Raw genomic sequence first — 27,450 nt, forward strand, 5'->3', positions numbered from 1 at the left:
GGCATGTTTCCTACAGGCTTCTCTGGGAGTGGTGAGGATGGAGTTAAGCTGGCAGTGAGCTCATCCCTAATGAACAGCCTCAAGTTCTCCTAAGGGGCCAGGTTGGCTCCATCTGATCCACTTTGTCTCCAGGTCAATACTTCATCAGGCAGCTTTGGGGCTGTTTTTTTCTTTTTTTTTCTCTTTAGATGCATCTTTATCTTCCTATAGGAGGGAATGTTTTCTCTCCCTCCATTACAGAGCTTCATGTATTTTTCAAATGGCAAAATTCAATTAAAACACACGCCAGCTGCAAGGAAATACTTCAGGAAAAATTCAGAGAGAGCATTTGCAGGGCGTTTGAGACTCACTCATCCAAACCCTGGGGTCAGGAAAGCCTTGGGATGCACCTTGTCCTGGGAAGGGATGAAGGAGAAAAAAGAGATTTTCTGGAAAACCCAGGCTGGGAAGGGATGTCTGGATGAGGTGAGGAAAAGGAGATTTTCAGTGCAGCCTCCCCAGCGGGAATCCCTCGGCTGTGTGGGCTCCACGGGGGTTGTTTTCCAGTCCCTGTGGCACAGCAGGATCCAGCCCTGACTGCATCCAGCGAGGAACACAAAGCACCATCCCCGAGGGATGGATGCCGGCCACCAGCCCGAGCCCTGGGGACGCTGCTGCGGCTCTGCCGAGGATCTGGGATCGCTCGGGGATGGGGCAGGACAGGCGAGCCCAGCTCGCAAAGCCTGGAATCGATCGCTGCAACAGCCCCGGGAGGCTCTGCCTGCTCCGGGCAGCCAGGAGGGGAGGCTTGGCTGGGCTTCGTGCTCTCCTAGATGGGACAAATTGGGACTGAATTATTAATAACCACTGCAGACTGTCTGGTTTCCACCTCTGCGGGAGCCTCTCTGATTTAGGGCACAGCTGCAGTGCCCATCCTGCCTCCCTTTCCCATGCCAGGGGCTTCTCCGGGCACCGCATCCCGCATCCATCCCCCTCCGGAGGGTCGGGATGAGCGCAGCCCGGAGCCAGGCTCTGTCTAGACACAGCCCCGAGGGAACGAGGAGATGGCAGCAATTAACAACCTGTTTGTTATTTTCCCTATCTGGCGTTTATTACCCCGATCAAACCCTCTCCTAATTCCAGCTTGGCTCTTCCCACAGCTCTCCCGGTTTCCTTGTTATTGCACCAGGCTCTCCGGGAGTGATTTGTGCAGGCAGCAGCACCGCGCTGGTCCTCAGGGGGTGCAATATTAGACACACCAATTAGCTGGCTGTGGAGAAATTCCCATTTACCTGCTCAGCGCAGGCATTTTTCCCAGCCTGCTCCCTCCATCTGCTTTCCCCTCTGTTTCCCCCTCTCCCCCCTGCCCCATCATGGCTGGAATTCTTAATTAAGGGGAAAAAAAAAAAAAAGCTGCTTAATGTGACCTCTGACATGACGTAATGCAGCCCCGAACGTCTGCTGGGGCTCTTTGCAGCCAGACACGGAGCAGGTGCTGTGCATAGCAAAGAGAGAGCCAGCCTTGGCAGCTCCAGATGGAGATTTGGGTTTGGGAGCATGGATGGATCACCCCTGGGCTCTGGGGAGCAGCAGCAGGGAAGGGTGGGATGGCTGGGATGGATGGAATGGTGATGGCACGCTCCGAAAAAAATGGCTCTGGAAGTCACAACTCAAGAGAATTAAGGAAAAATAAACACTCAAACCCTTTAATCCTGGGCAAAAAGAAATTAAGGAAAAATAAACACTCGAACCCTTTAATACTGGGCAAAAAAAAAAAAATCCCCTCACTGCGTTTCTTGCTGCCCAAGAAAGCAAATTAGAGAGAAGCACAGAAAATGTTGTGGTCAGGAGGCCAAATCCAAGTTTCCCTGTAGTTTTTTACAGCAGGAAATGTCACGTTAGGGGGGGAATCATTTACAAGGCAGCTGGGAGAGCTTGTGGACAGCTGGGACATGGAATGATCCAGGTCTCCCAAATTTATGGGGACAGGGCTGGAGCCAGGTCCTGTTTAGCTCATTGCTCCAGGCACCTGAGTCACAGCCTTCCCCATCTTTATATTTTTGGAGTTACAAATGGGGAGTGAATTCACCAAGGAATCTTTTGCCACTTTACACTGAAATTTCATTTTTTAGTCCAAGTAAAGGGAAAAAAAGTATCCCAGGCTGTGTCCTTGTGTCCTGTGTCTTGCCTTGGAGTGGCCAAAAGGAATTTTGCTGGAGAACTGAATTCACAACGTGGAAAGATGCAAAGTCTCAGTGACTGGGGTGACAGGGATGGGCCAAGTCCCCAAAATTCTGGGAGAAACAGCTCAAACCACATCCCTGAGCTGGGTCATTCCCAGTGGAGAAAGATGAGAGCATCAAATGCCAGGATTGTCTCCAGCTCACATTATTCCCACCATCCCAAAAAGGATTTCTGTATTTTATCTCTGTTTTTTGCTGAAAAAAACCCAAACAAACAAGAAAATCCAAACCCATCGACTTAAAAAAAAAAAAAAGACAAGAAAATCCAAATCCATCGACTTTAAAAGGCTGGGCCAGGTGGAGCTGGTACCCAGAGGCACATCTGGCACCAGGATGCTCCCAGCATCTCCCTGGCCAAGAAACACATGGAATAAGCAGGGCCAGGCAAATTCCTGTATTTCTCTTCCTTTGAACTTTGTGCCCCCAGCAAGGACAGACCTGATGGGCTTTGCAGGGAGATGCTGCCCTGGGTGTTGTCTACAGCTGGCCAGAAAATCAACATCTGGAGAGGGAGCCTCATCCCTGGCCATCTGTCACTTGGAGTGGAGCTCTGGGGGAGGCAGGTGGGTGAAAACACCGGGAGTGGCCTTGGGAAAGGGTGGCTTTGAGGGCTGCAGCAAAGGAAGCTGCCCACCATGGAAAAAGGGGGGTGGAGAGGGGCCAAAATTGAGAAGTAGGTGCCACCAGAGGAATTGGGACTTTCTCAGTCACAACAATAAAGGGATAATCAGTCCGATCCATGGGTTAAATCCCCGTGGGATTTTCAGGGGGGAAATTTGCTTAGCAGGGTCGACAGTCAAATCCTTTAATTTCCTGGATTAGGAAGCCAGGGCAGCTTGTCATTTGTCCTGTGGGAAGGAGGTGACAGAAACCTCATTGCCTGGGGCTTTTCAAACCTGAATAAGAGAAAGGAGAGCCTGGAATACCCCAGCTCATTCCCTGTGCTGCCTCCAGCATCCCAAACTCAGAGGAAGGAAAACCAGCAAGGAAAATACCCAATAATTTGGCTCAGCTCTGTGTTTTCCTCTTGCTTGTGCTCCTGATATTAATTTTGCCTCTCCCTGGGGAGGAAAAGGTGTGGGGAGGGACAAGGATGGTGTTGGGGACGTTGCTGAAGGGAAAAGGGTGGGAACAACCAGGAAACCCAAAATGGGAGTTGGGAGAAGAAAAAAAGCACGGAGACCTCTCTCAGGAGCTGGGAAAGCAGCAGAGAGACCCCAGCCCTTCCTCTTGGTTTTTCTCCACCCTCAAATTTTGGGATGCAGCATGCCTGGGACACAGCAGGAGGGGCTGCCAGCATCTCCCCTCCCAGCCCTGGGCCCAGCTGGGGGACTGGCTATCCCAGCACTCCCCCCACCCCTGGGAGGGTGAGGATGAGGATGGAGAGGGCGGCAGCTGCCAGGGGAAGGGAGATCTCCTTCCCTGCCCAAAATCCCAGGGAAAAGCAGCGCTGCAGTTTCGTTGAGCAGGAAAAGCAGCAGAAAGGAAAAGGAAAAACAGCAGAAAGGAAAAGCAGTTTGTGTTGTGTTGTGTTTTTTGGTGTATTTTGTGTTTGTGTTGTGGTTTTGGTGTATTTTGCTTTCCCTCCCCGTGTGATGGGTGCTCCACCCAAAGCAGCAGGAAGAGGCTCCATCACTTTGTGCCGGGCAGGCAGGAGGTTCCTGGGGGATCTCCGGGGGCTGGAATGGTCCCTTTCCCCCCCGGGAAGGGCTGGATTAAATTAATTCGGATGATCCGCACTGCGATGGGCTGCGGTGCGATGCCAGGGACGAGGAGGAGGAGGAGAAAGAAGAGGAGGAAGAAGAGGAGGAGGAAGAGGAGCCGGCAGCTTCTCCTTTCCCGGCGCTGCCCTCGCCTCCTGCCCGGCGCTCCGGGGCAGCCCCTTCCCATGGAAGCGCTGCCTGCCAGCCCTGAATCACCCCCCGTGCTCCCCGCATCGCTGCCAGCCCGTGCCACCCCTCCCTGTCCCCTCCATCTGCTGGCCCCGCACAGGTGACCGCTGCTGGCACCGCTCCCCCATCCCGGCTCTCCCCTCCTGCATCCCAAATCCTTTTCCTGCTCCGTCCTCTGGCTGAGCCGTCCCTCCGGCATCCCAAATGCCCCTCCTGCATCCCAAATGCCCCTCCTGCATCTCATATCCCTTTCCTGCTCCATTCTCTGGCTGAGCCGTCCCTCTGGCATCCCAAATGCCCCTCCTGCATCCCAAATCCCTTTCCTGCTCCATTCTCTGGCTCAGCCGTCCCTCCGGCACCCCAAATGCCCCTCCTGCATCCCAAATACCCCTCCTGCATCCCAAATCCCCTTTCCTGCCCCATTCTGTGGCTGAGCCGTCCCTCCCAGCTGTGTCTGGCTGCGGGACTGGCACTGCTCAGAGCACCGGGTTTGGGAGATCTCTCCTGGCGGGGACAAGGACAGAACCGCGGGGACAGCGAGAATCCGAGGGGCTGGGAATGTCTGTGCGGCTTCAGCAGAGCCCGCAAAGCTGGGAATGGCTTTGGGAATGTTTGTCACACACCGGGGCTGTGGGTACGGGATGTTCTGGCTCACGTTTAGCTTGCTGGAGAGGGAAGGGGTGGGAATGGCCAAGTTCGGATCAAAGGTGGTGGGTGAGGGATGGGAAAACCAAAACCCCACTGAGCCGCTCTGCCAGGAGTACAAATGATCTGCTGAGGTTTTTCCAGCCGGATTACCTCGCAAATCTTCATCCCTACAAAAGGCACTTCATTGTCCAGCCTGGCCCTGCCCTGGAGGCTGTCCCCCGTGGCGGGGTGGCTGTTGGGGACACACCGAGCTGACCCTGCACAAGCCTGGAGGCTGCTCCGGACTTTTGACACGGCCGCAAAAGGGTTTAAGGCTGCAAATCCCGTCTGAGCAGGAAGTTATTAAATTGGCATGGCTGGAGCACGTCAACAACCACGGTGCTCACGTCGCATCGCATCCCGCAGGAGCCGGACCTGGGGAGGAAGGGAGGGACGGGACACTCCGGGATGGCCGAGCCCGGGCTGGAGGTGGGAATGTGCCTGCCGTGAGCCAGGGGTGTCCTTGTCATCCCGGCTGAATCCCAGCGGGAACGACAGCTGATCCTAATGGGATCCCTAATGGGATCCCCTGACCCCTGGCAGCACGGCAGAGCAGGGAGGGAGGTGGCAGGGAGGTGGCAGGGAAGTGGCAGGGAAGGAGGGAATGCTCAGTTCCAGCAGCAGCAGAGCCCGGTGGAGGCTGCCAGCCCAGGCTCTGCTCCTCTTGCATTGCACAGGGGAGGTTTGGGGCAGAGGGGGCTGGGGGAAGAAGGAAAAGCTGCTGTGAGGAGAATCACCTCCTGCCCCAGCTGCTGTCAGCCTTGGAGTCACCCCTGAGTGTTTCCCTCCCTGACCCTTTGCATCCCTCAAGGAAAGGACGGGGAGACCAGGAAGGGGTGGAGGGAGCACATTCACCCCACACGAGGCCTGGGGGCTCCAGGTGATGCCCTCAGTGACCCCATCAGTGCCCAGCTCATGGGCAGAGGTGACTCCTGCAAATCCCCAGCTCCAGCTGCTGGCAGGGCCCTTGCAGGGAGCAGCAGCACTTCTCCAGAGGGCCATGAGCAGAGGAATCCTCCCTGGACTCAAAATTGCCCAGAGAGGGGCTGGTGAGAGTCCCTGCCCTACCTGGGCATCAGCTCAGCCCATCCTTGCAGCCAGCTCAGCTCTGCCCCATGCTGGCTTTGTGTGTCCCTGCTGCCCTGACCCAAAAAAGGGGACACAAAACCCTTTGGGGGTCCTTAACTCCCACCCCTCCTCCTTCTCCTTGTCCCTCTCCATCCACAGCAGGAGCCCCTGGGGCAGCACGAGGCAGGGTTGGGATCAGCAGCCAGCACCCCCAGGCACCCAAAAAGCAGCAGCAACAACCCGAAATCAAAGGCAGCACAGACAATGGCAGAGCTGCGGGCTCAGGCCTGGCAGAGCATTAAGAAGCAGCATTACCGGGACCGGGAGAGCCGGTGGGGACATTACCGGGGCTGGGCGAGCCGGTGGGGACATTACCGGGGCTGGGCAGAGCCGGTGGGGACATTACCGGGGCTGGGGAGAGCCGGTGGGGACATTACCGGGACCGGGAGAGCCGGTGGGGACATTACCGGGGCTGGGGAGAGCCGGTGGGGACATTACTGAGCACAAGAACACTTTCACATGTATTATTTTACAGACTCCTGTGACTCTCAGAGCACGGCTGCAGCAGCTTTGCTATTCTCTGGGTTTTGCCTGAGCTGTAATTCCATTTTTCTCACAAAAATACCTGTTTGGCTCTAAGAACCTCCTGCACTTTGCTGCTCAGCTCTTGGGGGCTTTTCCTGCCCCACGTCAGCCCTGGCTGCAGCATCCCAAAGGAGCATCCAGGATGGGTCCAACCATCCCCCTTGTCCCCTCCTCACTGAAAGGTTGCCTTTATTTCCTTCCTTTTCCTATTTCCCTCCAGTTTCCCTGTCTGGAGTTGAATGACACTGTGCTAATTTGTGGCCCAGCTCCTCCTGAGACGGTGGAGCTTTAATTATATTTTTCTCCTGGTTGGTGCAAGGCTGGGCTATAATTATGCCAGGGAGAGCATTACTTAGGAGTGACCTGGGAGCAGCATTCCCTCTGGGAGCTGGGGCACTGGCTGCTCCCAGGAATTCTGATTTAAGGTGCTGGGCAGCAGATCCCCCATGCTGGAGAGGAGTGAAGTGTCTGCCACGTGCCACCCATCCCTGGGACTCATCCAGGGATGGTCCCTCCTGCCATAGCCAGCCCAGCCACTAGTTCCAAACCCCTGAACTGTGGAAGCAGGACAGATGTAGGGTCTGTCTGAGCTGCCATCACCCATCCTGGAGAGCAGGAGTCAGCCCTGATCTCCCCTGACATTCCCTGTGCACCCATCTCCCCCCAGCAGATGGCTGTGCCAAAAACCAGGGGCTGGGATGAGCTCCCTGGCCCACCTTTGTTGCCTGCATATTTTATTTTACTGGATGATGACACACCAGAGCCTACAGATAATTTGCCTGAGGTGTCAATTAGCACTAATGAGATGGGGCTCAGGGTGTCCAGTGCGTCCTTCGTCCTTCCAGGGTGGCAGCAGAAAGAGTGCAGGCTCTTGACTGATTTGAGAGGGAATGAAAATCTCCCAGAGCACGCAGAGAACACCCTGAACATTCTTTCTACACAGGCTGGGGAAGAGTTCCCTCCTTGTCTCCCTCTGAAAACTGGCTATGGAATCATGGAAAGATTTGGGTGGGAAGGGACCTTAAAGTTCATCCAGTCCCACCCCTGCCATGGGCAGGGACTCCTTCCCTACCCCAGGCTGCTCCAAACTTTCTCCTGGCCTTGAACCCTCCCAGGGATGGGCCAGCTGCTATCAACAGGAGCTCCTCACCCTCATTCACATCCCTTCCTCCCCGCTCACTTCACTGAACAATTCCAGAGAATCAGAGGGAATTGTGTGTTCTCCCATTAAATTACAGCAAAGAACATTTAGGAGAATCTCCTCTCGACCCTAAAAGAAATCCCTTAAAGGTGCAGATATCACTGTGCTCTACTCAGACTCCAACAACTTTGGGAAAGCAATTTCCTTGTCTCCAGCACACTGTGTTTTTAGCCTACTTTCCTCAGGAAATGGGGCTCACTCCTGTGATTGTGCTGTTTATATATCTATATGCCATCACTCCCACACTAATAACTTTTGAACGTGTTGGCCAATTCCAACCAAATCTGACAGAGCGGCAGAGTTTTCAAAAATACTGAATTCTTACAAATTTAATGAAAGCCGTGGGTGGGCACATATTTTTTTTTTTTCCCCCACCAAGGGAAAGGCTGCAGAGTGAACTCAGACAGAAAAGAATACACACACACAGCCACAGCCACGCCAGGTGCTGGGAAATTGGAGTTTATGTTGGCATTAGAGGGGGATATTCCAACCCTGAGCCCCAAAACCTCGGGAATGAGCACCAGGATTCTCCCCCAGCTCTGCTTTGTGGCATTTGGACGATGCAGTTTGGTGTGGGCACTGCAGGGGAGGGTTCCTTCATTAGGAAGCTTTAAAATGAAATCGGACTAAGATTAATAAGAAAGCTTTTCCAGCTGGATCTCAGTATGTAAAACCTTGCTGTGCTCTGGTTCTGCAGGCTCAGGGACTCTGCCAAAAGCCTCGCGAGGGGGGAGAGCTCGAGCTGAGGGATTGGAGGTTTCAGACAAAGCGGTTTAAGGTAAAAGAGCAGAGATTTACATGGGATATTGGAAAGGAATCCTTCCCTGGACCCACCTAATCCCATCCATCTCCACTCTCCACCTCCACCCTCCACTCCCCAGCCTCCCTGGACTCCTCCAGCAGAGCCCTGGGCCACCCAGTCAGTGCAGGGCAGGGAGCTGTTCACAACTGGCATTCCTGACTCGATTTTTTCCCCCTTCTCTCCCATAATTAGAGGTGGAATATTACATGTCAAGAGCTCACTAAGCATCTCTTCCAATCCCACTCTCATGGCATTCCAGGATCATCACCACTGGGGGATTGAGGATGCTCAGGTTCTCAGACCCAGCATCCCACAGCACACTGGAGCTCCACATTTCCAGGATCCATCCCACAGCACCCTGGAGCTCCACATTTCCAGGATCCATCCCACAGCACCCTGGAGCTCCATATTTCCAGGATTGCAGCCTTTTGAGGCATTCCCATCCATCCCCAGACCACAGGGAAAGATCTGGCCTTCCCACTCCTCTGCAGTCTGCTTCCTACCTGATGTTCTAGAGGGACTTTTCATTTTTTTTCCAACCATCAGCTCAAAAACATCATCAAGCCCAAATGTGCTCCCAAAGCAGGCCCGGGAGGCTCATTCATATTGCAGATAAGCCCTTGGCAGACTTGCTGATAAAGATTTCAAGTGTGACTCTGCATACAAATATTCCAGACCCAACAATTAATCCAGCACAGGAGGCTGAGGATACCTGGGTTTTTCCCCTAACCCCAGCCCTTTTTCCCAGCCTGGTTGCTAAATATAGCCCTTGCTCAGAAAACAGAAAGGAATGACATGCTCTAATAAACCACCCCAAAATGTGAATTCTCCAGAGGAGCTTTTCCTCCTCATCTCACTGCTGCTCTGGGAGCTTCCTGCAAGGCACAGAGCTCCAGGTGCCTTTGGGAGTCAGCTACAGGGTGCTTGAGCTGGTCCTGCTTTGAGCTGGGACCTTATTTCAATTTAAATTAGACATGGCTCGTTTCCCCCTCCCCTCCTGCTGGTTTTCAGCAGATCCCAGCTCTGCATCTCTGAGCAGTTCCATGAGGGCTGCCCAGGGCATTGTAGGGCACCCAGATCTGCTGTTTTCCAGCAGAGCCTCCCCAGGGCTGAAGCCACATATTTGACTGGTTTTCCACTCAAAAAAACCCTTTTGGGAATGGAAATGGCTGGGAATCCTCCCAGCTCAGGCCAGCCTTTGGCTGTGAGTCAGGCAGAGGATTTGGGCAAACTCAGGAGCTCTTCTGCTCATCCAAGAGGAGAGGGAAAAATGGGATAAACAACCCAGCATCCCCTAAGTGACAGCGCTCAGCCTGTGACAGCCACCAAGGTGCCACCACCCCCTGCACAGGCTGCCCTGCTCTGGTGACCCTGCGTGGCCTCCCTGCCTCATTTGGGGAGGTTGTGCATCCCCAGCCCACCGGGAATTACCAGAGGGACAACTGGGCTTGGATCCACCCTGTTTTGAACAGCACTGCAAGGCTTGGGCAAGTGAGGTCCACGTAACACCAACCTGCAGATGCTCACCATGGGCTGCTTTCCTCCAGCAGCACCCCTCCTAACTCTCACCCCATTTATCCCAAGCCCCCAGGGCGGGATCCCAGCTCAGACACACCAGGATGGGCAGGAACCCCCTTACCTGGACGCCGCGATCTCCGCTTTCTGCTTGGCGATGGTGGCCGCCCTCTCGGCCGCCTCCACGGCCCGATCCACCTTCTCCCGGATCTTGCTGGCGCGCAGCGGGATGAGGTTCTTCCTCTTGCCGCTGACCAGGATGTTCTGCTTGTACTTGCCCTCCTCCTTGGTGCCGTCGGGGAAGGTCATGCAGCCGTAGCCGTGGCGCTTGTTGTTGGCCCACTCGCCCTCGTACTTGAGCCCGTCCGAGCGCTGGCTGACGCCCGAGCCCGAGCGCTTGTCGTTCTTCCACTCGCCCACGTAGATCTCGGTGGTGGTGGCGTCGATGTCGTCTTCGATGACCGAGAGCTCGGCCTCGCCCTCGCCCAGGCTGATGGTGGAGTTGATGTCGCTGGCGGTGGAGCTGACCGTGCTCATGCCGGCCTCGCTCCGGAACGAGCTCTGCTTGCTCCGCTGGCTGGCCAAGGAGCTCTTGGACTCGGACTTGCGGAGCTTGAGCCCGCTCAGCAGCGAGCGCCGGAAGATTCCCTTCTTCTTGCTCTTGAGGATCTCGGCGTCGCTGTGGGCCATGAGGACGAAGCCGCCGCGGGACACGGCGGGGCTGCCGGCCACGGCGGGCGAGGCGTCGGGGTGCAGCGCCGTGCCGTTGGTGTGCTCGCTGCGCAGGGAGTTGATGGATGTCCTCAGGGGTGACCTGATGACCGCAGCCATGCCGTAGGGAACGCTCTGCCGGACGCCGTAACCCTGGCGCATCCCCCCGACCCACTGGCCCTGGTATGTCCCTGCGGAGGGGAGACAAAAGCAAACGGAGAGGGGCGGTCATGGCATCAAACTCCTCCGGGAGCAGCTCTGGGATCCCAGTCCCAGCTCCAGGATGGGGATTGCAATGTCAGGTTGTGGAGGGAAAAATTGATTGGATTCACAGAATTCACAGAGTCACCAGGTTGGAAGAGACCTTAAAGATTATCGAGTCCAACTAAATCCTGGCAGCCAGTGCCACATCCAGGCTTTGTTAAACACACCCAGGGATGGTGACTCCACCACCTCCCCGGGCAGCCATTCCAGATTGCAGGCTTGCATGGGGGTGTTAGAAACCAGGCAAGGCATCAAGGAACTGCCCCTTGGATCAATCCCTAACGTGAAAGGGAGGGAGCAGGGGTGTGGAATGGGGGAATGGTTATCCAGGAGCACACTCTGATCCTGTCCATGCTGCTGGCATCTCACAGTGGATGGATAATGCATAACAATACATTTATTTATACACACAGAGCCTTCATCCGGGGTGCTGGGGAAGGAAGCAGCTCCATAGAAATAAAGGCCTCACGGGGAGAGATCCATTTGGATATTCCCCTTGGAATTGTGCCCCTGTTGGAGCTCCTACATTTGTGTGGGCACTTCCTGGAGTTTCTTAACTGGTTGTTGGTGGCACGAAACACACACAGGCCTCCAGCACAGCACTGGAACAGGGGGACAAGGAGCCCACCCAGCCCGGGGGGCACAGCTGGACCTCAGCACCCTCCCTGTGCACTGAAATGTGGGGTGGGTGGTAATCTGCTCAGGGTTCCTAATCCCATCCCCTCCTGGAGCTCAGAGGTTGGCACAATTCCAGGCTTTATCCCAGCCCATTGAAGTGAAGGGCTTGTTTTTATTCTTAGGTCGGTTTAATCTTCTCCAGACCAGCTCGAGATGCAGTGATCCACTGTGAGCCCTGCTGGGGCAGGCTGAGGAGCCCGAGGATGGCTCTGAGCCGGGCCCTGGAGTTGCTGGAATGCTGGGAGCAGTCCCAGCCCCAGGATGTGAGGAGCTGGGATGGGCACAGGCAGCACCTCACAGCAGTGGGACCTCCCTTTGTGCCAGCCCTCCACATGCCCAGGGAACCTCAAAATAGACCTGCTGAAATAGTGAACCCTGCCTGAATCAGGCCAGTCCTACCCCAGCACTCCCTGAGGAATTCCCCTGCCCAGTTCTGGGGCTCGGCAGTGGAGAAGGGATCTGGGCTGGAGCAGCTCATGCTGAGCACAGGAACTGCTTCCTGAGAGCGTGAAACCAGCACCTGGCCACATTTTGGGGTGTACTTTGGGGTTCTTCAACTGTCTTTTAGCTGCCAGTGCTTTGAACAAATCCCCCAGGATTTGGGCATCCTTCCCTGTGCTCCAATGGCATTACATTATTGGGGTGACAGCTTTGTGCACCCCAAAAAACCAGCAGACCCAAGGTGGGGACCCCACAGAGCCTGCCCTGGGGAAGGGACGTGGAGAGGCAGGGGCAGGCAGGATTTACTGAGGGTTTATAGGATTAGCACTGGGATTAGGGCAGGCACTGGCAGGGCAGGGAGAAGGGAGAAGGATGGGGGACAACCTGTGAGATGCAGCTCAGGGGACACAGCAGACATGTCCTGTGTGGGGGTTTGAGCCTGCCTTGTCCCCTGTGGTGTCCCCAAGAATGGGGAACAATCAGTGCCATGCACCCACAGCTCTCCCACGCCTGGGATGGTGGCTGTGGCAGGGGAGAGCCTGCCAAGGTGTCCCTGCATTCCCTGGGCAACTGGCAGCACCTCTCTTCCCTTTCTGGCTCCATCCCAGAGTGTCTCACCAGGACAATGGAGCAACTTGGGGAAAGATTCCCCCCCAAAGCCCCAAGTGCCCCTGCCAAGGAGCCCTCAGGGTGGCTTGGGATGTCCTCACACCGTGCTCCTGCCTCCCTGGAGATGGATACAGTGGGTTTCAGGGAAAGATGTCAGTGTGAGCAGGGGCACAGAGAGAACAGTTCCTACATGAGATCCACCAGATCCCACCCTGCCCAAATCCTGATCTCCCTTTCCCTTGGTGAATCCCTTCATTCGATCTCTGACCCACAGGTCCCTCGGCCTCCTCATCTCCCGGCAAAAGTGCAGCTGAAAAACCTCCCTGGATTCAGCTGGAGCAGCGTGAAGGATCACAGCCCTGTGCTGAAACCAGAGGGACCGGCAGGGAGCAGAACAAAGCGCTGAGGGCTGGAGCACCGGCGGCAAATCGGTCACAGCAGGTCACAGCTGCAGCCCGTGCCTGTCCCCAGGCAGGCTCAGGTGCCCGGGATGCTGCCATCCCATCCCTGCTCCTGGAATGGCACAGCTGCCAGGAGTGGCATTTCCTTGGCAAGGTGGATTTTCCAGCCACTCCATCCTGCTTGTCCTCCCCCAGCACCGTGCAGCACCTCCCCACCCCCAGCTCTGCTTTCGTGGGTGTCGTTTCTTCCCTGCAGGAGGCAGCAGCATGGATTATCCCTAGGGATTGCCCCAGAGGCCACCAAGGCATCTGGGCAGCTTCATGGCCACCAGCAGATCAAAGAGCTTCCTGTCAGGGAGCTGAGCCCTTCCTCAGCCAGCAGCTCTCCTTCCTTCCCTGACTTCATGATGTTTTAAAGCCTGGATCTCCAGGATTTGGCAGGAGCCATCTGATCTGCATTGCTAAGCCACCTCCTCCCCGAGCCCTGCTCAGCTTAACCTCTGCCCCAACATTTGCAGATATGTGCACAAAGCTTGGTCTCACAAGGAGCCCAGAGAGCCCTTGTCCCTGCAGAGCAAACAGGATTTCACAACATTCCCCCTCACATGCCAGGATGGACCGGCTGCAGCTGCTCCAAGCTCTGGACACGGAAAGGGAAGGTGCAGCAGGAATCTGGCACGGTGGGGACAGCAGGGTGGGGCTGGGAGGGGTGGAACGAGCATTTCTGATGGAGCAGAACCATCTGCTGAGGTGCTGAAGGGAGAATTCCAAGGATTTTGGTTCTGAGCACCTCACAGGGTCGGGATGCAGGAGGGGAAGGTGCTTCCCTCAGGATGGGAGGCAGAGAGCAATCCAGGGCAATCCTGGCCACAAACCCATTGTACTGCCCAAGCCAGAGAAGAGCCAAAGCCTCTGTGATGGAGGAGAATCCCTGGGGAGGAAAAGTCCCAGCCTCTTCCCTCAGCCATGCAGGGCACTCCTGTGGATGCCTCCAAGATGCCACAAATATCCATCCCACCTCTGTGTGGTTCTTTTGCATGGGGCAAAAAGGACAAAGAGAGAGAAGAAAGCCCTGGACATGGAAAGTCAAGATAAAGGTGAGGAAAGCCACGTCCATGCCAAGCAGAGCTAAGGAGAGGGCACAGCCTGAGGCTAGGAGAAAACAACTGGAGTCATCCCAAAAGATGGACTGGAGAGAAAAACCCTAATTCAGAAATAACAAAGTGCAAGAAAGGGAACAGGCTCATGGGAAAGACAGGGATCAGTGGAAACACGGAGAGAAGACAAAGGGCAGTGCTGTTGGACACATTCACCGGTGTTCCTAATGCTGAATTTGGGGTTTTTTTTGGCTCATTCCCCTTGGAGCAGGGCTGGCTTGTTTCCAGAGCTCCTGCAGGAATTGCCATGGCCTTGAGGAGTGTGCAGAGCCCCATCCTTGGCCAGAGGCAGCGGGGCTGAGAGCAGACAGCAGGAAGTCCCTGGCTTGGGCAGCATCATTCCTGGTTCTCCAGCAGTCAGGGAGCAGCACTGCCTCAGCATTTGGCTAAAACCCACCCTGGGAAGAGAGCTGAGAGCCTGCAGGGCAGCTCCTGGTGGCCCCATAACGCCAAAATCCCCAAAATCAGGGCTGGGCTGGGTTTGCAACTTGCAGCAAACCAGGAGAGGGGAGGTGAGCAGGACCCTGCAGCTCCATATTCCCTGCTGGGAACAGGGATAAGGCAGCAGCATTCCAGCAGTTCAGCTGGGCTGGGGACTCTGATGCAGCTCCTGCTTGCAAAGCTCTCCGTGGGGATCAGAGGCATTGCAGGAGCAGTGACTCCGTGTGTTTCCCTTCCTCTGCCACAGAGATTTTGGGGAATTTGCTGGGGAGGGGAGGAGCTCTGGCTCATCCCTCTGGGATACAGCACTGTGGGGTGCCAGGACTGCTCCCTCATGCTGACAAGGTCTTTCTTCTCCATGGTTGGGAAGGGACAACCAAGCCATGGCTTGCTGTCCCAAACGGAGGAATTTCCTGGACCTGGAATTTCCCGGACCTGGAATCCTTTCCTGCTTATGGAGAGATGGTGAAACCTCACAGTGATGCCCAGCCACTGGATAAAGGGGCTGTGCAGCATCTATTCCAGTGAAATCCAGCTTTATAACAAATAAACATCCCAAGGAGCTCCCCCAGGAATAGCTGGAGTTTGAACAACACAGGAGGAAGCCCAAAGGGAGGATGTTGGGCTGCTCAGGTATGTGGGGCTTCCTCTGGCTTAAGGCAAGATCATGCACTTGGATATAAACCTAGTCCATGATGTTGGAAGGAGATAAAAATAAGGATTTTTTGGGTTGGAATGACTGCGTTTTCTCTCCCCGCTCTGCCCATATCCAAGATTTGGCATTTTGTAGTCACTGAGCCCTCTGGCCCCACTCCAGGAACACCATTAAGGAGAAGCTTTATGGCTGCTCCCAGGCTTTTCCCAAACCCACAGGGCTGGTTCTGTGTCCTGCAGGATGAACCCTTTGGCAAACACATGGATAAAGCCCACGGGAGGTTTGCACAGACCTGCCCTCTTCCCCTTCCTCACATGGAGACATCCAGGTAGGAATTTGGGATGTTGTGAAGCACTTTGAGGGCAGCAGACACACTCGTGTCATTATCACAACCTGACCTCAGAAAAAGACAAACGTTTGGAAAAAATTCCTTTTCCATCCCTAACACTGAGTTAAAACCCAAGCACGCTGGGTCAATATTCCCAGGTCAGATAAAATCATCAGCAACAGGGACACAGCTTCCCAGCTTTGCCTGGAAAAGGGGAGCAGCAGGCTCCAAAGGGCAGGAGCTCTGTCCCATCCCAGCCAGGTCCTCCTGGTGCAGGGACTGTGCTGAGCAGCAGCAGCATTCCCAGCTCTCCTTCCCCAAAATCCCAGCCAGGAGGGGGAAGTGGTCCAAAGTGCCCCTCCACTTTTCCAAGCCAGAGTAATTAGGTTTTACAAATTGCTGATTTATCTCGCAAAGGATCCTTCCTGGCGTGCTCAGCCCCCCTCTTATCTCTGGCCTCTGCAGCATATTAATTAAAGATGTCCGATGGCAATAATTAGGCCGGGCTCTTGAATTCCAACCAGAGGAGGGAGTTTTACAGATATCCTCTTCCAGCTGCTCAATATCACAGAGCCCAGGAGGATTCACACACAAATCAAGCCAGGAACCCATCCCAAAGGGAAAAAGTCTGGGAGAAAAGAGAGGGCTGGAGGGTGCTCACCCAGCCTCAGCTCTGATGGTGTGACAATGGGGACACCCTTGCTGGCCATCCCAGGGAATTGTTGGGAAAAATGTGCCCCTAAATGTTCTGCCTGACTCTATGGGGACTCCTGAGCACAGCAGCACAGAATCCCAGAATGGTTTGGGTGGAAAGGGAACTTAAAATTCCTGTTGTTCGCCCTCCCTGCCATGGCAGGGACACCTCCCACAGTCCCAGGGTGCCCCAAGCCCTGTCCAGCCTGGCCTTGGGCACTGCCAGGGATCCAGGGGCAGCCACAGCTGCTCTGGGCACCTGTGCCAGGGCCTCACCTCCCTCCCAAGGAACAATTCCTAATTCCCAATCTCCCATCCATCCCTGCCCTCTGGCAGTGGGAGCCATTCCCTGTGTCCTGTCCCTCCATCCCTTGTCCCCAGTCCCTCTGCAGCTCTCCTGGAGCCCCTTCAGGCCCTGGCAGGGCTCTGAGCTCTCCCTGGAGCCTTCTCCTCTCCAGGTGAGCACCCCCAGCTCTCCCAGCCTGGCTCCAGCCCTGGAGCAGCTCCGTGCTCCCCTCTGGAATTGCTCCAGCAGCTCCACATCCTTCTCACACTGGGAAGCCCCAGAGCTGGAAAAGCACTTCAGGTGGGGTTTCAGAGGGGGAGAATCCCCTGCCTCAACCCCCTGGTCACTGCATGGACGTGGGAACAAATTTTCTGCCAGGACCCCCCTCCTGCACTGTCCCTCGTGGCACCAGGACACTGTGTCCTGCTGGGTGACTTCCACGCCCTGCCCTGTGCCCAGCTGCTGCTCTCATCCCCCAAACCCTGCCCTAAACCCCCCCCAGGCATGGCATGGATAGCTGGGAGGTGCCACCTTGGAAGGTGGGAATGCTGCCTGTGTCCAGCACCACAGGGATTGGGAATCCACAGCAACGATCCCCCTGCAGCCCTGCCAAGGCTTTCCAGCACCAAGCCACGCTAAAAACACAGTCAGATGCTTCTGCTGTGGCTGCTAATTTGCCAAAAATATGCTCTGGTAACTGCTTACACAGGGGAAGGAATAAAGTATGGATTTTTGAGTATGCAAATCTAATCTGCAGGCAGGAGCACGTGATGGGTGTTAGTCATAGTGCTAATGCTGGGTGCATCCAGACATGGTGGGCACAGCCAGGCCTGGGCAGCCAGGGAGGCACGGAGGGCAAGGAGGAGAGGATGAGGAGGATGAGGGCTGCCAGGGGCTGCTGTGCTCCTGCCTGGGTGCAGAATGAAATCTGGTTTGAGGGCCAATAAATGAGAAGGAATTACAGCTCGTGTCAGCGCGGTCAGCTCGTACTTCTAAGGGCAGGGAGCCTCCATCTAAAGGGATCAAGCAGTGGAGGTGCCGGGTTTGGATGAGGTTTGGAAGGAGGTGGATTTGGAAGGGTTAGGGATGGGAGCAGGGATGGGTTTGGAACAGCCAGAAGCTCTGCAGGAGCCGGGGGCTGCAGGGAGGAGATGGATTTCTACAGCCTCACGCCTCATCCTCCTCCTCCTCCTTCTCCTCCTCCTTCTCCTGCTTCTCCTCCTCCTCCTCTGGATGCAAATAACAACAAAAGTACTTCTGGCTGAAATCCCATGGAACAGGGATTGCTGAGCCCTTCTCCTTGGGGAAAATCACTGGGAAATCACAGGTGGCAAGAATGTTCCTCTGGGGGGTACGAGCCCCATCCCAAACGTGGGGACACATTTATGTCCTCATTGCCTGGCCCAGGGATACTCTGCAAGCAGCAGGTGAAGGCTCCTCCCTCACTGGAAACATTAAAAAAAAAAAATCTTGTGTGGAAATGAATGTTTTCCAAGGCATTTCAGCTATTTGCTTCAAGGGGAAAAACTCTGTTCCTCTGTTCCTCAGGAAGAACCAAGCCTGTCCTGAGCATCCCCTCCCTCTTCTCGCTGCTGCTGCATCTCCTGCTTCCCCAAACCTGCTTGGGAAGTGCCTTTTCCAGCCAGAATTGAAGGAAAGGCTTCAAAAACCCACAATAAAGGCAATCAAATTTTGGCTTCACTGATTCTGATGGGGCTCATGGTGCCTCTCAGGCCAGTTGTGATTCCCCTTAAAGCTCCAGGTCCTGCAGTCAGGGGAAATACAACTTTTAAAAGGAAACAACCAAAGAAAGACATTTCTTGTTGCCTGTCCAGGGAGTGGGAAGGGCTGGGTTTGTCAGACACAGGGAAAGCCAAGGAGGCATCATCCCCATCATCCCCTGGTGAAATGGGGCCACGGTTTTCCCAGGGTAGCTGAACCCCTGCAGATTCAGCTGGGGTCAAAAGCAGGACGAGGTTTTATCCCCAGGGATGCAAACCACGTCAGGATATTGCTCAGCACCTTTGTTAAGGCCAATGTGCCTCTCTCAAGAAGGCAGAGTGAAATCAGGCTAATGCTGATCCCCTTCATCCCCCCGTGCTCTAATCCTGCCCCAAACTCTGGCATCTCTCCTGCTCCCAGCAGAGATCCAGGAGCAAGGGCTGATTCCCAGCCTCTCCCAGCCTGATGGGTTTGGGGGCTGCACCCCCCCGAGTGTGGGAGGTGCTCAGAGGGCTGGGATGAGGCTCAGCTCCCCCTGGATCAGGGCTGGGAGGCTGCTCCAGGAGGGATGAGGCAAGAACAGGGTTTATTTATTCCCTGTGAAATAAATCATGGAATCACTGAGTGGTTTGGGTTGGAAGGGGCCTTAAATCTCATCTGATTCCATCTCTGCCATGGGCAGGGACACCTTCCACTGTCCCAGATTGCTCCAAGCCCCTCCAGCCTGGCCTTGGACACTTCCAGACCCTTATTCATGCCAGGGAAACACCTTGCAGGCCACAAGTGATGCCCTGAGCAGGAAATAATACCTTTGCAGAGATCATCTTCTTGTGGAAATCAGCAAAATGAGGGGCCTTGCTCTGGCTGTTCACTCATTCATGAAAATTCATGATGCTCTGCTGTGTGCTGAGAGTGAGTGGAACCTCTTCAGGGAATAATGTTGGGAAAGCAGTGGCTGTTCTTGGGGAATGCTCATGCATCCAATGCAATTTGTAAGGATTTTTGATGCAAAGGCCAGAATCTGTCTTTGAAAAGCCAATATCAAGCCCCAAAATATAAACATTTGCCTTTCAAGTTTTGTTTTCTGCAAGCTCATTAATTTTTATTTTTTTTTTTTGTTAAAAATACTTTAATTGTGAGTTAAACAGCTGAATCTAGGGGCAAATGACCATCAGGACTCTCCTGTAACTCCTGAAAACTCTTGCAAAAAACCCCTTTCCTGCTCAGGAGTTCAATCAATGCCAAAACCAGACCCAAAGAGACAAAAAATCTCACCAGGCAGATGCTAAACCCCAGAGTTCACCCCTAAGAGACCATCCCCAAGCTCACCCTGCCCAGCTCCTCCATCTCCCAGTCACGCCTGCTTTAATACAGCTCATTCATCTACGTCAGCGTTACCTGACTCAAAGCATTCAAAATTCATCAGGTTCATTTTAAAATCGAGGCATTTTTAAACAGAAGGCATTTTTAGCTCTTGTCTGCTGCTTCCCAAGCCTGGAAGAATGACTTTTCTGCAATAGCCTGGGTGGAAACCTTGCTTCCAAACCGAAGCTGAAAAATCTTGCAAAATCACATGATTCCACAAGCTGGAGCTTCTAAAGGGAAAAAAAAAAAAATGTTCAGCTCCAGGAGCAGATGTCACCCAACCACGAGGAGCTCCATGGGATATCAAATCACATGCAAATATCCTGAGATTTGCATTCAAAGCCATGAGAACCCACCCCAGTGAAATGGCATGAGCGCTGTGCTTCAGGGCTGAGGTCAGCCTCTGCTGTGGGCCAGGGAGAGGGGCTTGATGGGCTGCCCAAGGCTGGGGTCCTGCACAATTCCCTGGAGAATCTCAGCCTGGATAAAAGGCTCGGGAAGATGGACTGAGGGTGTGAGGCCTGTCTGGCAATTTCTGTCTCATGTTCTTTTCTCTGAGGTCAAAATCCTTTTTCCTCTGTCCTGAGCTGTACCTGAAACTAAGCAGCATGTTCCAGTGAGAGAAGTAATTACCATGAGTTCATAGCATTTATTTTTAATGAGGCTGGTCAGAATCTTCATTTAGTATTTTGATTCATTTTTCTGTGCTCGGCAGCTCCTGACGTCTCCGGTTTTGCTCTCCTAGAACCACTGCAAGCAGCTTCTAGACCCAGCCCAGACAGCGAGATGCTCCATCACCAAAATCTTGACTTTTTAAATTGATTATCAGGTTCTGGGGGGCTGTTAGGAGCAGCTCTGGGTGCTGCAGGAACGGGAGGATCGAGGATCAGGGCGCTCTTGTATTTGCTTGTTTCCGCCCACTGTTTAAAGTGCATCAACAATTCCTTCCCGGCAGCAAAACAAGGGAAGAGCTGGTACTTTTAAGGTAATTCTGACATCTGTGCTATGAATAGATCCTGAGGGAAATTTGCCCTCTCTCCTGGGTTCCCTGTGCAGGAGCTCGGGAGAAGGCAGGGCTGGGGAGAGGCACCAGGCACTGTGGAATGTGGGAATGGCTTGGGGTGGAAGGGACCTTAAAGATGTCCCATTCCAACCCTCCTGGCTGGTGGTGGCTCATCCCAAAGCATGGCTGAGCTCAGGTGAGGGGATGCAGCCCCCTCCAAGGCAGGTAGGTCCCGCCCAGCATTCCTGCTCCATCCCCCCAGAGCAGCCCTTTATGCTGGCTTTTGGGAAATATTCCATGCTTTTCCCCTCCTCAACCACTCCCCAGCCATTTGGTGGGTAGCTCCTGGTGCACCTGCTAGGAGAGGTGTCACCAGTGCCACTGCAGGGGTGGGAAAGTGGGACATGGAGCAGGACAGGCTGGCAGGGCAGCTCCCAGTGCTCCGCTTCCCTCTCCCCACGGCAGGAATATTTCCCAGCCCGGGCCAAGAAAACCCACTTGCCTACTCAGCCAGTGCTAACAATGCAAACACTAATTATATTTCCCTCACCTATCAAAGGATGATTCATTTTAGGTGAGTGGGCACGGAGATTACACAAGATGAACACCACCATGCCACCGCCCGGCCCTTTCGGGGTAGCCCTCCCGAGAAACAAGGATTTAGGATTTAGGGAGCGTGGGACATTCAGGATGGGAGAAGACTGGCAACAGGGTGAGGCTGGCTCACAGAAGGCATCCCTAACCTGTCCCATTCCCTCAGGGACGCTGGGCAGTGGGTGCCCAGGATGGGGCTGGTCCCATGCCAGAGCCCCTGTCTGGTTCAGGATCCCAGTTGTTCAGCTGGGAAGAGGTGGGAGGAGGAGGAAAACAGCATTGCTAGGGATGGAAAGGGCAAAACCAGACTGGGGGCTCCCTTCAGCCACCCCGCCTCACCCACTCCCACAGCCATGATGGTTTCAGCAGCTCAACCCTAACCCAATACAGAGGATTCCCATGGGAAGTCTGGAGCTCCAGCTCCAGCTGTCCCCGGGGTGAAATCCCTGAGATCCCCAAACATCCCAGGCAGGAAGCAGCTGCGATGCCTCCTGATCTCCAGACCTGACCAGAAGAGGGTCTCCAACCCTCTGCCCCAGGTGCCCCCAGCTGCAGTGCCAGCATCCCCAGCCCCACACAGCTGCTGGTCCAGGTGGATGCAGCCCCTTTCCCTGGAGCAAGGGAGCAATTCCAGCTCCCACTCCGGAGCTGGGCTGAATCAGACAAGTGCTTCAACTCCAGCACCCGACCGAGCAACCCTTGGGAGCTGCTTTATGTAATATCAGGAGCTCTGGAGGGGGGCAGGAGGTTTTTTTGGCAGCAAGACGAGGCTGTAGCAGCAGTGCTGGGGGTGTCTGAGTGCGTGAGGCCGGGGGGACAGCGGGACGGCGCCGAGGCCGCGTGCCAGCCATGCCAGGGCCATCGGCGACGCGCGGGCTCCTGGGGGAGCGGCACGGATGGACACGAATCCCCCGGGCCGGGGGAGCAGGATTTGCTCTCCCCGGGGGTCAGGGAGCGCGTGGGAAGGCCGTGGGGGGCCGGTGGGCGTGGGGGGACGGGCGTGGGGCGCGCGGCGTGCGCGGCGTGGGAGGTGTGAGCTCGGCAAGCCGCGCGTGGGGACGGCGCTGCCCGCGCCGCCCGCGGGGCTGGCAGGAGCGCCCAGGCCACCGTGTGCCACCCACGACACCCAACGCGCCCAAGAGCCCGGCGGTGACACCAACACCCCTCCCAGCACAGTGCTGGGGCACGGGGAGCGTGCCCTTCCCCGCTGCCGTGCCAGGGAATGGGAAAACGGGAGAAAATCCGTGGATTCTGGGGCTCCCCGAGCCTCGCTGCGCATTTAGGGCCTCATCCCCAAGCCAGGGCTGGGGAGCTAAAAAAAAAAAAAAAGATGTGCAAGGGATGAATATTTATCTGTGGGTGGCAAGTGACAGATGCTGGGGCGAGGATTCTTGGATACTTCAGTTTGCTGGAGGTAATAACTGGAATAGATTAATGAGAAACATCCTTCCCTACAGTTGCCTCCCCGGTGCCACCGCTCCTGCACGCAGCGGCCTCTGGGACACAAACACACAAAGTTCAGCAAGGCTTGGTGTCCAAGAAGGCTGGAGATGCCCGGCTTTGGTGGTTTCCACCAAAAATAGAGCCAGGCAACCGGGAAAGGGAGGTGGCCTCTGGGTGCTGGGAGCTGAGTTGGTGGAAGTGGCCTTGGGGGTGTTTGTGGCCCAGCTGAGGTGGGGAAAGCTGGTGTGGAGCAGCATCCACAGTTACCAGCACTCTGCATTTCCCCAGCACGGCATTCCTTCCTCCTTGGAAGGTTTGCAGAGTCCCAGGGGGAGCATTTTGCCACAGACCCTGCCCTTTCCCAGCACTGCTCCTCTTCCCTTCTCCTGAAATCACAAACACACGACGACGTCGCTTTCGGGTCCCTGAGCACAGGGAAGCTGGGCTGGCCTGACAAGATGGAAGGAAAAGCTCTTTGCTTCTGGTAGCTTCTCAGAAAACGCTGAAAGTGCTGCTAAGCCACCCCAGGGTGGGGATGCTGCCCAGGTTTCCCTAAAAAACGCTGTGCTGCAGAGGATGGGGAGTGTGCCGGGGCGGGGGCACGTGCGAGGCCGGGGACAGGGCCAGCCCTGCAACACCCAGCCCTCAGAGACCTGTAGTTAGTCCAGACTTGTGTCTGTCCTCCCTCAAACCTCCCAGGCAGGGGCTGGGTGCCAGGAGGAGACAGCACCCACGTTGGGAGCAAGCAGAAATCCCCCCCCAGCCCCTCCTGAGCGCCTTGGATGTGGGAGACGGCGACGATTCCCTGCCCAAGCTTTATTTTTGACTGAAGGACTGCTGGGATTTATCCATGGCTTCCAAACACACACCCGGCACATCCCAGCTTAGTCCCCAGCATCCTTCCAGGCAGCCGAAACAAAAGGTTGCAGCTCTCTTTTTCTCTGGCAGAAAACAACCGGCACCAAATTATCATTAAAAATCCCGAGGTGGTTCCGCCTCTCCCTGCGAGAGCACAAAAAAAAAGCAGCTGCAGGTGAGGTTTAACCTCCCCTCCCTGTGCAACCACAAAGCAGCAAACTGGCTTTTCCAGAGCAAGGTCTTGCAGCACCTTTCGGCAGGGCTGCGATGGAGCTCCCCGACGCTGCAATTTCCTCACCGGAGCCGTATGGAAAACCATAACATCCTAAAAATAACCCCGGAGCCTGCTTCAGGAGGCCACCATTCCCGGGAAAAGCAGGGGCCAGCGGAGCCCAGTGCCCCTGGCTGCCGGCAGGTAGGCCTGCCTCGGATTATGGTGGCAATTCCGATTGTGGAAGTAGCCCCAGCCCAGGAGAGAGGATGATACAGCCACTTACAGCACAGCACCAGCTGTTTCTCCCAGTTCAGCCCTAAAGCTTGTTAGCCCAGCAATTTTTTGGGGGTTTGATCGCTCCAATTGGGTTTTCTTGTTTTTCCTCTAATCCCAGTTTTCCCTCAGCATCTCGTTAAGCCGTGTTGACGGCAGAGAAGAGCTCTGGTGATCCCTCTGAGCCCCTACGCTAAGCATTAAGCCGTAAACTAGGAATGTAAGACTCTTGTCTGAATTAAAGTCTTTTCCCTGGCATGGCTGAGCGTGGGGCTGCCTTTGGAGGGGCTGGAGGAGGAGCAGAGCCCCCCGGCGCTGGCTGGGAGCGCTGGCAGCACTGGAGCTGCCCCATCCGCCCCGGATCCCCCCACACACACGCTCGCCTCCATCCTGCCCCGCGTCGTTCCCATGCAAATCCTACAGGTTCCAGTGGTGCAGTCAGAAGTGCCAATCCCATGTGCAACTTGGGTTGTGTCCCCAAGGCCTGGCCCACCCCGTGCTCCGACCCCTCTGGGCCGGAGCTGGGCGTCCCCCCAGCAGCACAGCCCCTTCCACATCCTAAAATCCTACTCCAGGAGAGGAAGGAGGGAGGACCCAGCGCCCAGAGACCCCATGGAACATATGGGGCTACCTGTGGCAAAGAGCTGGGCCGGTGCCACGCTGGGCTGGTTCCTTCTCTCCTGCAGGGTGGGAGCATCCCTTGATCCAAGGCAGCAGGTTACAAACTCCCAGAGTCCAACCCAAACCCCGCTGGGAGGTTCTCCCCACCACCCTCCAGCCCACCAGGAAGGGATCAATGCATCACCTACCTCCATCCGAGTAGGTCTCTGTCCCGTAGCCATCCTGTAATCCATTGCTCCAGGTGCCTTCGTACTTGGCCCCGTTTCCAGTGCATTCCCGGACCCCGTACCGTCCCTTAAATCCATGGGTCCACTCTCCTTTGTACACCCACTTCCCTTTGCTCTCCATGCCAATGCCATGGCGCTTGCCCTGCGCCCAGGTGCCCTGGTAAGTGTTGCCACTGGGCCAAGTGTAGACCCCCAGCACCTCAAAGCCGTGACTCCAGGAGCCCGAATATTCACCTTGACCCTTCGGGCCGGTACAGATTCCATGGCCATGAGCCTTTCCGTCCTCCCAGCCTCCACAGTACGACCCTCCATCGTCAAAATTAAACCTTCCCCCACTGGACATGCATGTAATTCGGTTTGCAAATCTCCCGAAAGGTGAAAAAAAAAAAAAAAAAAAAAAGGAAAAAAAAAAAAGAATAGGAAGAAATGCAGGAAATAAAATGTGAACGATGACTTGGGGAAAAAGAAATAAATAAAAATTTAAAAATTTAAATCAAATTGAACTCAATTGAAATCATGCACCAGATCCAGGGAGCTGCTTAAGCCAGTTTCTTGTGATTATTCATTCTCTGGGAGTATGTTGAGGATCAGTTCTCTCTTCCCCTGCTGTGGAAACAGGATCATTAAAAAAAAAAAAAAATAGCAGCAAGAACAGCAGCAGCTATTGGATTTTGGTGCAAACGACTCCACCTAAAAACCATCCAAGGCAGGGAACGGGGGTGGGGGAAAAGGAGAAAAAAAAAAAAAAAAAAAAAAAGGCTGGCTGGGGCGCAGGGCCGGGGGCAGCGGCGGGCGCGGCGGCATCGCGGGGCTCGGCAGCAGCAGCAGCGGCAGCGGCAGCGGCAGCAGCAGCAGCAATGCGGAGCCTCCTCCGCCGCCCTCCCGCACGGCTCCCGGCCGCTCCCGCACCGCGCACGCCCCGCGCCCCCTCCCGCCGCCTCCCCCGCGCCGCAAACCTCAGAGCCGGGGGGCCGCGCCCGGCCGAGCCCGCATCCCGGCCCGAGGATGCTCACGGCGAGCCCGGCTGCCGGCCCCGGGGGCTGCGGGGTGCTGGGGGGGCCTGGGCTCGCCCCGCCGCCTCCCCCCACCCCTTTCCTCGGCGGCTCCCTACGGGGATAAATCCCGCTCGTTAATGAGCGGGAGCCTGGGCTTTCTGCTCTGCCTCGGCTCCCGGCGCCGGGCTCGGGGTGGATTTAAAGAGACAGGAACTGCGTCGCCTTCGCCTGGCAGCCAGCAGGGCCGCAGCCCCCCGCAGCCTCCCGGGATGCTCCCGCCGTTTTATTTATCCCTCCGGTTTTATTTATCCTCCGGCTCTCCCCAGCCCCGCCGCTCGCCCGCGGCTCCCGGGCCGGCATCTCCCGCCGGAGCCGGGGGTCCCCGTGGGCAGCTGGGTGGGAGGACAGCGGGGATGGGCCAGCCCGAGCGTCCGGGCAGAGCCCGCTCCGTGCCGGCTCCGCACGCCGCAGCCGCAGCACGGGCTGTTTATGGATGGAAGGAAAGGCCGCGCTGTGCTTCGCCCCGGGCCGGGGCAGCGCTCCGGGCTGGCTCCCGCTCCAGCCGGGCTGCGGCGAGCCCGCTCCCCTCCCTCCGGCACAGCGCATCCCATCGGGCTGCTCCCAGTCCATCGGGAGGCCCTCCGCGCTCCGCTCCGCAGATACTGCTTTTTTTATTATTATTTTTCTCCCTGGGTTGTTTTCTCCCTGGGTTTTTTCTCTCCTGGAATCCTCCCCGGGCAGCGGCGGCGGCTCGCGTTGTGTCCCTGGAGCAGGCGGGGTCCGGTCCGCTGGTGCATCCCCCTGGACCGGAACGTGCCGAATCTTTTTGGCAGCGGGACGCGTGTGCGGGTCCGTGTGCCTGCAAATATCGATATATTTGTGTTAACACACCAGGGGATTCACGCACCGGGATTAAAGGGAGAGCTCTGCTGGAGAGTAATTTAAAAGATGCTCACAAGTGCTTATAAAGCAAAACCTGGGAGATGGAGGAAAAACTCGGCTCTTCCCCAAAATCTCGGATTTGCACCCTGCCATCGCCACCGGCGTTACTGGAGTGGTGGTTTTGAGCCAGACCCAGCCTGGCCAGGACTCAAAGGAAAAAAAAACAAACAAACAACAAACTGTGTGTAACTGCTGGTGATGGAAACCCGCGGGATTTAGGCTGTGCATCCCCTCTGGAAAGGCTGCTTGTGCTCGGTACCTGCCTCACTGCCCACCCACCGGCAACTTCCAGGCTGTGTCTTCCCACTCAGTTGTTTTTTTGGTTGTTTTTTTTTTTTTTTCTCTCTCGATGCATTTTCTTGTCCATCCATGGAAACACATCACCACCCTCCTCTGGAAGAAAACCTTCCCCTCTCTCTCTCTCGGAGCTGGAGGGAAGAGATGCAACTGGAGTGGGTGGAAATTTTCCCACTGAAGCATTTCTTTCCAGTAGAAAATGTCTTTTCAAACTACACCGAGTCCTTTGTGAATGCAAGGACTCATTATACACTGGGGGG

The 27,450-nt window shown here is 55.6% G+C and overlaps 1 protein-coding gene across 1 annotated transcript in view; it reads right to left on the reverse strand.

The window, feature by feature from the left end:
- The window catches only part of JPH3 (junctophilin 3), a 45,475-nt gene extending 20,077 nt beyond the window's left edge, over positions 1-25,398 (reverse strand). The window contains exons 1-2 of the mRNA XM_041459070.1: positions 24,918-25,398; positions 10,097-10,874 (exon numbers count right to left, since the gene is read on the reverse strand). Of these exons, the coding sequence (XP_041315004.1) occupies positions 10,097-10,874; positions 24,918-25,299 (1,160 nt within the window). The 5' untranslated portion in view covers positions 25,300-25,398. The remainder of the gene's footprint in view (positions 1-10,096; positions 10,875-24,917) is intronic.
- Between the last annotated feature and the right edge of the window lie 2,052 nt (positions 25,399-27,450).

The sequence above is a fragment of the Pyrgilauda ruficollis genome, unplaced genomic scaffold, assembly GCF_017590135.1.
Source record: "Pyrgilauda ruficollis isolate IOZ18807 unplaced genomic scaffold, ASM1759013v1 scaffold13, whole genome shotgun sequence".
In the NCBI taxonomy this organism is placed as follows: Eukaryota; Metazoa; Chordata; class Aves; order Passeriformes; family Passeridae; genus Pyrgilauda; species Pyrgilauda ruficollis.